Below are 14,229 nucleotides of genomic sequence, written 5' to 3' on the forward strand. Positions count from 1 at the left end.
GGTTATCAGGCGCGATAACGGTCTTCGTTGACGGTTGCGTTCTCATCGTATTAATTTTTGAAGCAATATGAACCGATGCTTGTACCGGTCCAAAGATCACACCAAATCGTTATTTTTCTGGATGAAATGGCAGCTTTTCAATCTCTTCAGATTGCTCTTCGTCCCAAATGCGGCAATTTTGCTTGTTTGTATACCCATTGAGCTAAAAATAGGCCTCATCACTGAAAAAAATTTGGCTCAAAAACGTCGGATCTTCTTGGAACTTTCAAAGAGCCCATAGAGCAAAACGATGTCATTTGGCAAGGTCGATCGGCTTCAGTTCTTGCACAAGCTGTATTTTGTACGCTTTCAATTTAAGATCTCGACGTAAAATGCCCCAAGTCGATCCATACGCCAGTCCGAGTTGCTGCGAACAGCGCAGAGTCGACTCTCCACGATCTTCGTGTACACTTTCAGCTACGGCTGCTATATTTTCTTCACTGCGTGTTGGACGTGGTCTATTCGGTCTAATATTATCCAATAATTAATTCTGGGTCTCGAGATGGGTGATGGTGCAGTGAATAGTACGCTCAGTAGCCCGATTACGTTGACCACAAGTTGAGCGAAGTGCGCGAGACACATTCTTTACAGAATACATAGACAGAGTTGAACGAATTGTAAACGTTGTTCAGGTGTAGGTCCTTCCATGATAAAATGCCAAACAATACCGAGCAAAAATATCATGACAGTTGTGTGTTGTTTGACAGCACACACACACGTGATCTGTCAAAAAAGGCTGTTGAAAAAAGTACCTCAAATTGGATCACCCGTTACAAAGATAGCCATGCAAAATACATGTATCGACCACACATAATAAGACTCATAAGTGAAAAACCATATGGACTGCCGCACAATAAATTGTCTACACACATGTATACACTCATTTAACTTTGCGACCAATCATGGTTGAGATATACTTATCTACGCATGCACTAGTATATGTATATATATCATATAATCAGCCAATAAGAAATCACCAACTTTTTGGGGAAATAACTTCAGTGTGAACTTTTTCTTTCCTCTGAGTTGTATTTAGTTTGAATTTGATCATTGTAGAAATAAGATTTAATAATGAGTACCAACCGCTCATTAACGGCGAGTGCTTTTATTCATAGCCATGTTCCACCGACAGATTTCGAAGTGTTCTATAATTACAGCGATCCCATTCTTGGTAGAACAACAGAATCTAATAGTCTTGTACCTGAGTGGACTAACAGTCGGAATAATATTGAATTCGTCAATGATAAACTAACGACGAGATGGAATGATGATAATATACAAGAATATTCGACAATATTAAATGTACCAAATATGTCGAATCGTTCCGAACTGAATTTGCAAAATCATCTTTCATCAAGATCCGAGATCGAAATTAATGTAGAAGGGGAGAGAAATAAAAATTCATTTTGTAAGTTTAAAAATAATCGATAAACCTTTCTGTTATTGTGCTGTTAAGGTAAATCACAAATATCTCTTTAATAACTGAACAATAAAATAAATAATAAAAAAAAGCCCTTTATAAACGTAAATATCGAACGTGGATGTAAGTTGCAGCAATGAAAAGAGTGAAATCACCGTATCACTGTTGTATCAAATTCAAGGAGAAAGGAGTGAAATTACAGTTAGTAATACAGTGTATAATCAGGCTTTAATTATATGGTTACATACATACATATATCGACGTTCATTATTAGACGAAGTTGTGAATCGATTACCTATAAATGTGGTGTAAAAAAGCAACGAAATTCATTATCTTGATTATATAGAGATATTTGACTCATTAACCCATATCTATGTACATATGTTAATCAGAAGATCGAAAACCATTATAATATCTCGATCTCGAAATAAATTGATCGCCTAATTTTATGCTCACCGATTTGGTGTAAAGTAAACCAGAATAACACAAATCATATTAGATTTATGAGGGCTAGGTGAAGAATAGAACCAATTTTACACATTTTCAGTATCGTCAGGAAAACTGATCATTTAATATCCTTGAGACTCTCGAAATTTCACCCTTATTTTCGGTACAGAGGCAAATATACACACGGACTTATCGTTGTTGTCGATATCAAGTCCTTTGTACATATATAATTTAATATTTCAATAACTTTCTAAAGTTTCGAAGTTGTCCTTCCGTTGTTTGATAACGGTAATCACACTTTTATCAAAAAGGTTTCGTATTTATGAATTAGTATATATGAAACAATGTCACTCAAATAGAGAGATATATTGATATTAGTACTTATGTATATAATATATATCTAAGATTATACTTTTTTAATTCTAGATACTAAACCGCACGGAATTTCAGTTAGTTTTAGTATACCTCGTAAAGAGAGAACCGCATTTACTAAAGAACAAATCAGGGAGCTGGAAGCCGAATTTGTACATTCAAATTATTTAACACGGCTTAGAAGATATGAAATAGCGGTTGCCTTAGATTTAACAGAACGACAGGTGGAGAGATGCCGAATAAATCAAACTTTATGAAATATTATTTAATAATCTTAATTTAAGGTTAAAGTATGGTTTCAAAACCGGCGTATGAAATGGAAGCGGCTTAAACTGGAGTCCCAAAATTCTGATGTATTCCCAAAAATAAATAGCCAACTGATTATATAGAAATTTAAATATTTCTTATTTATTACTTTGTAATATTTGTGAAAATTTAAAGATAATAATAATATATACGATAAAAACAATCTATTTCCTAATCTTTTGTAATTTAGACGATTTAGTTTTTAACACCGCCGATTTTCCTTTCTTGGTTGGCACAGCTTTTACGATTTCCTTCGCTGCCGTTAATTGTAAGATACTCTTTGAAGTTTTCTTTACAATTGGGGGCTTAACTATTTTCTTAGCCTTCTGTATACCACCAGTTTGTGGTTTTCGCTTAATTAGTTTTTCGAAATTATCTACTTTCGCCGCTTTAAAAGACTTGCCCAAGGGAATACTCCTTTGCTTAGCTTTTTCCTCTCTATCACTTTCTTCACTGTCGGAACTTCTGGCAAATCCATATGTCTCCTCATCGGTGCTTGAATCAGACTGTTCGCTATCAATGTCTGGACTTTCTTCATCACTTTGGGACTGCACAACATAGTCCTCATCTGCGGAATCATCATTCAATGTATTACCTAATAGGTCCTGGAGTTCTATGGTTTTATTAAGTGTTTTTGAATTTTTACTTTTATCCAAACTGCCACTTTTCAATTTATTTTCATTTGCATCGTTCACTTCTTCAGTTTTGTGTTCTATTTTATTGGGTTCAATGAGAACTTTCGAAAAGTCAATACCTAAATGGGCATATTTCTGATTTAGCTTTTCTACTTTTTCTAATTTTTTCAAGGCACGTTTTTGATAACTCTTGTTCGACCAGTTGTTCATTTGCTTCACTTTGCGCTGTATTGCTGCCGTCTTGTGAGATACATAAATTTCTTTGCCAGCCTAAGAATAGATAACACATTCAAAACATATAGTTGCAATGGACATATTCGAATTTGCTCACCTTATTCTTTACTCTACGTAATGATGTTTTGAAATAGTTATAAAGTTGTTTCTCTGGAGGAATATACGCAGCCTTAACAACTTTTTTAAACATGAGATAATTATCCATTGTCTCAGCCGCCACCTCTGCAACTTCAGGGTATTCAAATTCTACAAATGCAAAGCCTTTGCTGGTACCAGTACGCCGGGAACGGCCAAGTCGCAAACGTGTCACCTTACCAAATTGCTCAAAATAATTCTTCAATTGTTCTTCGAAAAATCCATGTGGTAAGTGCTTAATAAATACAATCCCTCGTTTATCATTATTTTTTTGTTGCTGTTGCTTCAACCTTTTATCTAACTGTAACAGTTTAAAATGGCGTTAATTATTGTATTTTTTAACCGTATGGTTAAAATTAATTTGCAATCTAAAGACCCAAAGGTTGTTACTAAAATGTCAACATTAATACGTACTTGTCCTGAAACTACGCCACTCGACTCCAGAGTCTGTTTCTCTCTTCTACTAGAACTGTCGGATTTATTTTTTCGAATTGGAGGCATTGCAATTTTTTAAATCAGTAAATAATTCAATAGTAATAGAAAATCGCAATAATTAGAAACACACGTGCAATTAAATTATTTTGCTTAATGGATAACCCAAACAGTGTTGCCGTTTCTAATTAAATAAATCATAATTGACAATATTTTTGACATTTTGTTCTACCTAAGGCTGCGTTCACACAGAAAAAAGTTTCTTGCCCATTCTTAGCAACCTATCGATTATTGTAACTCTAGATTTTATACATTTCCCAAATTCTTATAATAAAATAATCCTGTTGTATACAGTGGTGTGTATATTATTTCCAATTTAATATTTTTTGCTTCTAGGTTCACTCATATTAATGATAATGCAACCGCAAAAGTCGGAAAGTCGAATCGAATTTGTTCTATCAAATGTTAAGAAAATTAGAAAGAAAAATGTGATAGACCCATGAAAATGGGATTGTTCGACTTTCAATCACTACGGCAGTATAGCAATTTATTCCCAATATTGGTGCAGCTATCTGGTTGTTCGAACACCTCCAATATTTCAATATTTTCTGCTTGAACCTTGTTTATTGACAAATGTATTTTATTCGATTGCTTTTTTAAGTAAACTTATAGAACAAGTTTTATATCATTGGTAAGTATAATATAAAAGAATTTATTAATAAAATAGAAGGCATAAAATATTTTCATTTGAAATCAAAACAGGTACAATATTTTAACACAAATGCAGAAATTAAGCCTTTTTACCCTGATTGGGAAGACCAAGAACTTTTCGATCTGTATCCTTTAACACACCAGAAGGAAGGTACCGCAATACGTCGACTGGAGCTCTTTTGAGCATTTGTAGGCGTTCGTCTTCAACCATTTTCAATCTGGGATATATTAATAAATTTTAATAAACTAATAACTTCTATATTATGTACATACTGTTTCCTTTCTTCACTTAACAAATATTCATGCCACTTAATCTCTTCAGCAGCATCAATGGCACGCTGACATCGGCGCAACTCAATCATTTCCTGTATTGCCCGACCATGTTCTCTTATTTTTTGACGACGTTTTTCATCCGCTAATTGATCTAATTTATCGCGTTCAGCCAACTGTTTTCGCATATCAGCTAGGAATATAGCGTCTTCATTTTGCTCTTGCTCAAGTTTACGACGATCTCGTTCCGCACGATAACGTTCAAATTCCCTACGCATTTGTAAGCGATCGTTCCATTGTTTTTCTAGATTTTGTTTATATCTGATGTCTTCGTTTGTATTTCGTTCCTCAACCAATAAATCCAACAAAAGATTTTCGCGTTTTCGTTTTTCGCTCTATAAAATTAAAAAAATTATATCGTATAAAAACAAACAACATTGCAGAAATTTAAATAGTTAAATACATACTTCAACATTATACAATTGTTGTCCAATTCGATCACTTAATTCTGCCCTCCTTTGGGTTTCAGCTTCTCTTTCCAATTTGGTTTGTAAATTCTTCTCCTCCCGTTCTTTCATCATTGCCTGGAATCGTTCCACTTCATCCATCTTTTGAGCCATATTTTCTAATTTAAGAGCGTCTTGCAGTCTTTTGAACTCGTCCATTTCCTTTTTCGCATTTTCCTTTCTTCGCTCAATTTCCATTAACTCAGCTTCGTGCTCTGCTTTGTACTTTTGCAATAATTTTTGCATCTCATCCCTTTCTTTTAGAACTTCAGTATATTCAATTTTTCGTCGTTGTTGGGATTCTTCCATTTGACTTAGGAGGACGTTGCGGAATTCTTGTTTCTTTTTTAATTCTTTTTTTTCTATTTCCACTAGTGCCTCTTTGCAACGCTTTTGCTCCGCATCAAACTCAACGTCCTCTAAACGTTTCTTTTTCATTTGCTCCAGCTTTAATTTGTCGGTTGCGACCTTTTGCTCTGCTAGTTGTTTAGAAATAAATGCAGCTTTCAACTGTTTTTCTAACTGCCGCAGATCCAAGTTATTTTGACGAAGCTGCTGTCGCCGTTTTTTATCTAGGAAATCTTCAACTTTTTGTGCTTTTAGTTCTATTGAAATATCTGTTGTTTCTTGCTGAGTGCGTATACGTGGGTTCTCGGCTGTCATTTGTATTTCCTGAGCTTTTAAATCCTTTACACGCCGCTCCTGCTCCATAACAGTCTCTATAAAAAGGTTATTGGATGTATCTACTTTACGATCGGCATCCGCCGGGACCGTGCATCGAAAACCACCAAACATTTTGCGTTTTTCAATTCAAAATATTCTCCTATCTAATTTAATTCCGAAAATCAATAAAACTCATATTTTTATTAATGCTATGACAACAATCTCATTGGTAAGTTTCTTAAATAATTTTCGTCGATATCTGCAACCATTTTATAAAGAAAAACTTACCTCTTTAAAAATATGTGTATATAGAAACTTAAAAATAACAGAATACAAAATTGCGAAAACCTATGTTAAAACAAATTATTTAACATTGACAGTAATGTGTAAAGATTTCAGTTTCTTTTCTTTCGACAGCCGGCTTACTCTCAATTTCACTGAAAAAATGTATGTGTAATCTTTGACTTTTCTCTGTTGAATATTATTCGTTTTTTAATGTTGGTTCTAGTTTTTAAAACGGCGCTATTGAAATTTGTTAGTTTTTCTTCTTTGCTCTATTTTTATGGCATTCATCTGTTTTTCTTAGATTTTAAAACAATAAACTTGACGTTCTCAGGGTTTCAAGTTCGCGTATTTAGAGTTACCTTTTCCAGTTATAAAAAAAATATCTATTATAACACTAATCCAACGATGATGCAGAGAAGGTTTTTGGAGGGGTCTTCGTGCACATTGATAGGATTTTACCAAAGTTCAAAATCAGGAGACTCGAAAATAGAAGAGTTCAAATTCTTCTCCTACATACATACATGTCGTAACATTTATCTCTAGTGAAGAATTCAAACAAAGTACAGCTAATTGTTGTAATCCCAAATTCCATTATAATCGTTTTTATTAACCTATATACCTACATTCTATTAGTTCATTATTAGAATGTATTTTTTTATGAGTACGTTCTCATCGAAGCCAAACGTAGGAGGGCGAAGATAAATGTTGGGCGAAAATTGCCATTTTTATTAAAGAGGAGCACTGAAAGCAAAGCGTTCATTCTGGCATACCTCGCTTCGTTGTCAAAACGTGAATTGTCAACCAAAGCGTGAAAAGTTGTATGAAAGGGCCATAAGTTTAGGATTAATGGATGTTTAAATATATATCTTTATATATATTGCATGTATAATTTTATTTATTACTATTGTTTTATTGAATTCCATTGAATTTCTTGAATAGGATTCATTCATGCTTTAGATGAAAACAATCGATTCATAAATTTTTGTTTGAGCACAGCAGCGGTAACACTGTTGCCATCTCTCCGTTTTAAAACACTTTAGCCCGAATGTTTCTGCGCTCGTAAATATGGTGTCGTCAATTCACATCGTTTACGTGTTTGATTGAAAATAGATGTTATGAAAATTGTCACATTTAAAATAAAGGAATGTCTTTGTAAAACAAAAAATGTTCTTAAATTGACCCTGAAATAATGTGAAGTGATTTGAAATTCATAAAAATAATATGTAAAATTTTAAAGAGTTTTAAAAGTACAAATGAAATTTTGTGTTTAATAAAGTGAAAACGCAATTGCTACGAATGAACCTCAAAGCAAATGAAAAAAATTCGATAGAAAATATTTTGAACAAACTAAATATCTGATAGCTAAATAATTATAGTGTGCGGTAAATAGAAAACGTTAACAAACAACGTACTTTGAACTGTGTAAATAACAGAGTCCAAATAAAACTAAAATTTGGTTCTGGTGGAAATTGGTAAAAACACGCCCACTATCGAAAACATTTGAAGTGTATATGAAAGAAAAAGATGTCTGGCCAACGTGTCAATTTAAATGCTGCCGAAAAGGATGTGGAGAAGTTTATAAAATTTTTAGCGCTGAAGTCTACTCAAGTTGTAGTGCAGTCGCGCTTGGGTGAGAAGATACAGACCCCATGTAATCCTTTGGCTACTGGTAGTGATTGGTTTAATATAGTTATTCAAGACCATCCTGATATATATGCCGAGACAAAGCGTGCATTATCGTTGGAGCCCGGCCAAAGTATACTAAAGCGACTGCCTTTGTGTGTAGAAATTTCCTTACGCACAGTAGAGGGAGATCAAATGGTATTAGAAGTATGGTCATTGGACATTCAATTACCTGGATGTCACAAAAATTGTAAAGATGATATATGTGAAGTTCTCATAAAAAACGTTGAAAACGGAAAAGGCGTTGTTATGAATGGGACTGGTGCGCCTATGTCAGAGCAGCAGACATTAAAAGCGGCACATGCCATTTATAATCGTATGGGCATTCTACTAAAGTCACTAATCTCTTTGACACGAGCCACTCCTGGTTATAAATTGTCACGACGTCAATGCCCAGAAGCATATGGAATTTACTATCGTATTTACGTCGATCGGCCACAGTTACATACTTTGGGTGAAGGTCATAAAAATGTTAAAATCGGCCAACTAAATACTATTGTTGGTACGTTAAGTATGTCCGTTTCTTATCGAACTAAAATGACCATTACCCCTACCACCTCAGAGGGTCACAATGGAGAATCAAATCAAATTATGCTAAAATCTGACCATTTTCGACGTGGCGATTCTTCTCCTACTCAAAATTTGTCTATCGCAGGACTGAAAAGAGGCACAGGAGTTAATGGCGAAAAGAAAATAATTGATATTGAGAAGCCTCTGCGGCCAGGAGCCTTTACCGATGTTGGTAAATTGCGGCAGTGGACTGAAAAAGACTATATTTTGCCAGAAACTCCTCCATTCGAATGGTTATTGCGACGCCCACGACAGGAAAGCGGAGGTTCTGTTGGTTCGGTAGAGTCCTTAAATAAAAAGAGCGATGGTAGCATTTCTGCACCTACTTCTGGTAATGGGCCAGAACAGACTGTTCAAAATAATAATGCTGTAATTGGAAATAAAACTAACAATAGTTCCCAGGCAAATAATAACAACAACGTTATTGCTTTTAAGAGCTTAGAGAATGGGCAAAATGGCTTACAAGCGAAGTCATCTGCCGCTAATTCAGCACTCTCGCAGTCGCCTATGAAAAGTCTGCTTATACCCGCCCCTACGTCTTCCCGCAATAACGCAATGAAAAATCGGCCCGAAGATGATAACCTTCTCAAAGAATTAAATTTTCCTTTTGCGTTACCAAATTCACATGTCAATGATTTGGCGAAGTTTTACCGTGATTGTTATCACGCACCACCACTTCTTGGACTGAACGAAACTCAAACGGATGTAGCGGTAGAACAATTAGAGGAATTTGAAACATCCTTAGAAGACTACGATGAACTAGTTTTACAGCTTGGACTAAGCACATCAACATCGACGGGTAGCCGGAGTAGTGGGGGTTTGCAAATGAGTAACTAATATCTACGAATATTTACGATTATTCCATGGATACTATTGTAAGCGTATAAGTAGGTAGATAGGTAAAGTTTACAGTCAAGGATATACATATTCAACATGATCAATTGTCTAGGCTTGAATTTCTTTTATTTGCTTAATTTGCTTTTATGTTATTCAACAAAGAGTTTACAGTTATATAACGTATGTAAATATATGATAATATTTATTAAGCATAATAATTTGGTAACTGTAAAAATCTACAAATTTGGAAATAATCATATGCATAAAGCATTATTAGAATGTTTTTAATATTAAAATTTTGATAGTTTTGATAGTTTAATAATTAAATAAATATTAGGTTTCCTAATAAGAATGTCGCATTAAATAAAGTAACTAGAAGTAAGAAACGTTACTAACAATTATCAAACAGGTACCAATATTTATGGTATTATTTGTAAAGAAATTTTAATTTATAACAAAATTTGTAATCTATGCAGTAAAGTAATCTGCAGTATTGTTTAGTGCCTTTTTAACTAGTATTTGTCTTACGAATATTCCATTACTTTGAAATTGGAGTCAAAAATTGTATTCTTAATATAAGTACATTTTATATGTGACAGTTTTAAAATCCTTGTAATCGAAAGCGTCAGAGTGCATCCAATAGACTGGTGTTTGCATAATTATTGGGAGTTTCGTTTAAGTAATGACAGTTCAAAGTTATTTCGGCAAGCATACATATGTACATACACTCATCTATGCATATATATATATATACATACAAATATACAAAATCGAAAAAATGCATTTGACGGCAGACTGTTTTTTTTATTTGTGCTTTGGACGTTTCAATGGGCCACCACCTAAGGCAAGTAGCACAAACTAATATGGGATGCAGCGGAGATTAAGCAGACTACTTGGAAATTATTCAAATCCTTCAACGAATTAATATTATATATAATTATCAATTGAATGGTTCTCTAATAATTGAATGTTATTATCAGTATTTTGAATATTATCAATTTGGAGGAATATGTGGTTTTAAGATTCTTTGAAAATCCGGAGTGCTTCATTTAGATTTCGAAGGTGTAGTAAAAAATATAGGTGTAATTTATTGGTGAATTTAATGGACTATTATCACATTGTTTCAAAACTTAAGAATGTTTTTATTATTTTGTAAGATTTTTCTCTTTTATACTATGAATATTATGATCTATTATAATTTTGTTCACATTTGCATATGCTGTATGCATTTGTATGTGTGGTCACACAAACTATAAAATGTGGTCACAAATACATACATAAGTACATGCATAGGTTGATATGCGCCCCGCTGCAGTCGCCTAGGAATATGTTGGCAGTAAAAAACATTATTTATTTTTATACACAAAGAAGCGTATATTTTGTTCCATAAAATTTGTCAAAAATATCTCATCGTGAAGTGACAATAAAACACTGTAAATATTAATTAAAGAAAGACGTTGTTCGGTATTTCTGCATTCCTTGTTCAGCAACAGGTGAAGTTTCTTTATGTTAGATATTACAAAATATATGTATGTTCAATTATCGTATTTACTACTGGGTATTATATATTTACATGTATACGCATACATACAGGAACTTATACTCATATGCCGTTTAAACGCGACGAACGACACGTAGCAACAAACTCGACGGTTTGGAAATCAAAACAAAACAAAGAATAAAAACATCAACGCACGATACATAAAAACATGTGTATATAAATACATACATATGTATGTATGAACAATGTGGTGTCAGGTAAAAATGAAAAAAATAATGAAACTCTCCGTTTACAGTCGGAATTGAAGGTGAAGATGTCGGAATTGAAGTGTCGTCCTTAGATTGTTTAAGCAGCAGTTTGCAACAGAGTAAGTTTCAGCTAATTTAGGCCCCTATTATAGTTTTCAATCCAACTGTATTTGATTGAAGTTTTGAAATTCGTATTATGGTTATCAATTCAATCCATAAAAAAAAATCGGTTGACATTTTTTTTTTTGGTTACAGTTTTCAACTCTGTGTCAGTGCGATTGGTTGGAGTATCAAAAAATTTTAAATTGCTACCAAACAGTTGTAATTTAACATTATCGAATTTATTTAGGGAAATTGCTTCAACTTCAATTCAACTGACTGAAGTTAATAATTGTAATAAAATTCGTGCATGTGTGTATGTACATACATATGTCAATGATGAAGGTTAGCTTTTACATAACCTCAGTTGTAAAGGATATAATTTAAAAATTTCACTGGATAAATAGAATGAACTCCCATCGGTTTTGCTTTATGATCGAATTAATTCATTTTGTTTTCAGTGGCGATTGAATGGCGTTTTTGTTTGTAATCTCCATGCGTCACAATGCTCTTGACGCGGAAGTAGAATCTAGGAAGCGGTTATGTTTATATTGTATGTGTGCATCAATACTAATTAACGTTTATAGATAGTATTACAATTTTTTACATGTACAAATATGTATAGCATAAGTTATAAAGTGATTTCGCAGCAATATTTTTCTAACGGTTAATTGTAACATTTGAAACGAATCGAGATAGACTGGATAGATTGGACTTCATCCATTTTTGTATATTATAATTTAAATTTCATATTGTAACTTTAAATTATAAACAAATATTAAAATATTTTAGAACAATCTTGCGATGATACTATACCCTTGTACATTAGTTTTGTGTATTAGCATGTTGTACGGATGTATACATGTGTGTTACATATTTACGTACGTATGTAGGTTGCCTTTTATATTTCGGTATTTGGCAACAGTTTGAATTTGTTGATGGTATGCATTAGGGCTCTTAAAATCATTCGAATAACCTAAAAACCTATTTGTAAGCGTTCGTATGATTATTAACCGATTAATACTATTCGAACGGTTGCAATATTACGACTATTTAAATAGTTGATCCGTTGCAAGCGGAAAATTTCTGAAAATGCCCAATTAGCGCTTATATACTGCAAAGTTGCAATAAATTTATGTATATACGTTAATCGAATAGTCGACGACTTACAGGAAACCGGATATTATTATTCAAATAATGCGTTATCTGGTTAGTCGAATACCAGAAGCTATTGTATTCATACTCAGAACGTTTTGATTAACTCATCAAGATTGCTTCAATTCGGTTTTTGACGATGAAGCTCCATCCAGAACCATTGTAGATCACTCCAAGATGAATTTCGGGAAGGTCGTCCAAAATCAATTGTTAGTCCGGAAACTGTTGACATCCGAAAGTAAACAGCAGTTGACTGTATGGGTGTTTCCAAATGCGCCGAAATCAACAAAAGTTGTTGGCGCACGAAGCTCTTGGTTGCCTGTTTCCTTCCATACTACTGGAACAACGCAGAACAATAACTTCTGAGTGGTATACAACCATTTGATTGTCAGTTGTCTTTCCCAAAATCAAGAAACCCAACCACCGAAGTTGGATCACTCTTCACCACGACAATGCAAGCTCTCACACATCGACTAATTAAAAGTATTTAAAGATACTAATCCGAGGGTTAAATGGCTTTGTATACAAATATTTTATTATTAATAAATCTCCTTTGAACACTGGATGATTATAATATAAATATGTATATAATTAATTAAAAATGTGTTGATCTTTTTTCAGAGCAAATCAGAGAAATTTGGGGTCTTGAACTGTCGGCGGTGTGAATTGGTTCGAATTACTTCAATTTCACTGTATTGGAACTGTATGAAAACATAGTAGGGGAATGTTTTCAAAACGGATAGCAGCTGTGTACTTATCAGCGTTATTTTGAAAAGTTTGAACTGTTTATTAAATTTCAGCTAATCGACCGAGATAATAACAGATGCATCTAAAAACATAAGCATGTACATATACATATGTATATAACTAGAATTAGATTAAATTTAAAGTGAAATAATAAGATTTGAATAGCTCTTACATACATACATATGTACATATGTACGTTCACAATTAGAGCGAACATATGCAAAGTAATTGGTAAAGCGACGTCATCAAAACAGCTGTTATTTTTTCAAAAAAACTAAAATGCCTTTCCCGTGGCTCCGACCACTTCTCTTCTGTACAATCAACTGATATTTCAAGGAATTGCTGTCTTGCGGGAAGTTATTTATCAGAAATATAAAACGAATGACCAAATTTGTGAGTTGAAGTGAACTTAATTTTATTAAAATGTCAGATTTCGTTTAGAAACCTGACCAGGTGTAACAAAAAAAAAAACAAAAACAGCATCAGAGCCCATCCATTTAAGACAAAGCTAATTTACGCGCCAAATAAGCAAGAACAGTGATGTGCGATCAAAAATTCAGATTGAAATTATTTATGTAGATCGATACAACGCATGAAAATCCATATTTTTATGATTCCTTTTAAAAAATAAGAAAAAACTTTAAATTTAATGCATACGCTTGAGAAAAAAATAGTTTTCTTTGTTTGGTCTGGTTTGTTTCAACCTAGACCCCCACACTACTGGACACAAGTTCGAAGCTGGTGAAATAAGCGCTCACCAGATCTCCTCTACTTACTTTACTACCCCTAAGCAATTGGTTTTTTATTTCCGTTTTTGTATGAAATGTCCGCAAATAGGGTCAATTGCCACCAGTTCGTTTACTCGGTAACATTATATAACAGTAACAAAATCTTAATTTCCAATTTGATTTGATTTGGATTGATTTTCGAGCGA

At 33.5% G+C, this 14,229-nt stretch overlaps 4 protein-coding genes across 5 annotated transcripts; 2 read left to right on the forward strand and 2 right to left on the reverse strand.

The window, feature by feature from the left end:
• Nucleotides 1-1,110: 1,110 nt before the first annotated feature.
• Nucleotides 1,111-2,667, forward strand: LOC120782862 (homeobox protein Hox-A9a). The gene is made up of 3 exons (XM_040115400.1): nt 1,111-1,447; nt 2,333-2,502; nt 2,563-2,667. The coding sequence occupies exons 1-3, from the start codon at nt 1,111-1,113 to the stop codon at nt 2,665-2,667; spliced, it is 612 nt and encodes a 203-aa protein (XP_039971334.1).
• A 61-nt stretch (nt 2,668-2,728) lies between these two features.
• LOC120782861 (MKI67 FHA domain-interacting nucleolar phosphoprotein) lies at nt 2,729-4,166 on the reverse strand. The gene is made up of 3 exons (XM_040115399.1): nt 4,003-4,166; nt 3,551-3,889; nt 2,729-3,489 (listed from the first exon to the last, which is right to left on the reverse strand). Exons 1-3 carry the CDS (start codon nt 4,087-4,089, stop codon nt 2,749-2,751), a joined length of 1,167 nt encoding a protein of 388 aa, XP_039971333.1. The 5' UTR covers nt 4,090-4,166; the 3' UTR covers nt 2,729-2,748.
• Nucleotides 4,167-4,645: 479 nt separating this feature from the next.
• On the reverse strand, nt 4,646-6,584 carry LOC120782565 (meiosis-specific nuclear structural protein 1). Of its 2 annotated transcripts, XM_040114902.1 has the most exons (4): nt 6,459-6,584; nt 5,469-6,226; nt 5,005-5,396; nt 4,646-4,949 (listed from the first exon to the last, which is right to left on the reverse strand). In XM_040114902.1, the coding sequence occupies exons 2-4, from the start codon at nt 6,216-6,218 to the stop codon at nt 4,811-4,813; spliced, it is 1,281 nt and encodes a 426-aa protein (XP_039970836.1). In that variant the 5' UTR covers nt 6,219-6,226; nt 6,459-6,584; the 3' UTR covers nt 4,646-4,810. The 2 variants fall into 2 exon arrangements, with proteins under 2 accessions (XP_039970836.1, XP_039970835.1); XM_040114901.1 differs by lacking the exon at nt 6,459-6,584 and having other exon boundaries at nt 5,469-6,452.
• A 949-nt stretch (nt 6,585-7,533) lies between these two features.
• Nucleotides 7,534-10,994, forward strand: LOC120777781 (autophagy-related protein 13 homolog). Its single transcript, XM_040109305.1, has one exon. It carries the CDS (start codon nt 7,980-7,982, stop codon nt 9,543-9,545), a length of 1,566 nt encoding a protein of 521 aa, XP_039965239.1. The 5' UTR covers nt 7,534-7,979; the 3' UTR covers nt 9,546-10,994.
• The last annotated feature ends 3,235 nt before the right edge of the window (nt 10,995-14,229 follow it).

Source organism: Bactrocera tryoni, chromosome 1 (assembly GCF_016617805.1).
Source record: "Bactrocera tryoni isolate S06 chromosome 1, CSIRO_BtryS06_freeze2, whole genome shotgun sequence".
Lineage (NCBI taxonomy): Eukaryota > Metazoa > Arthropoda > Insecta > Diptera > Tephritidae > Bactrocera > Bactrocera tryoni.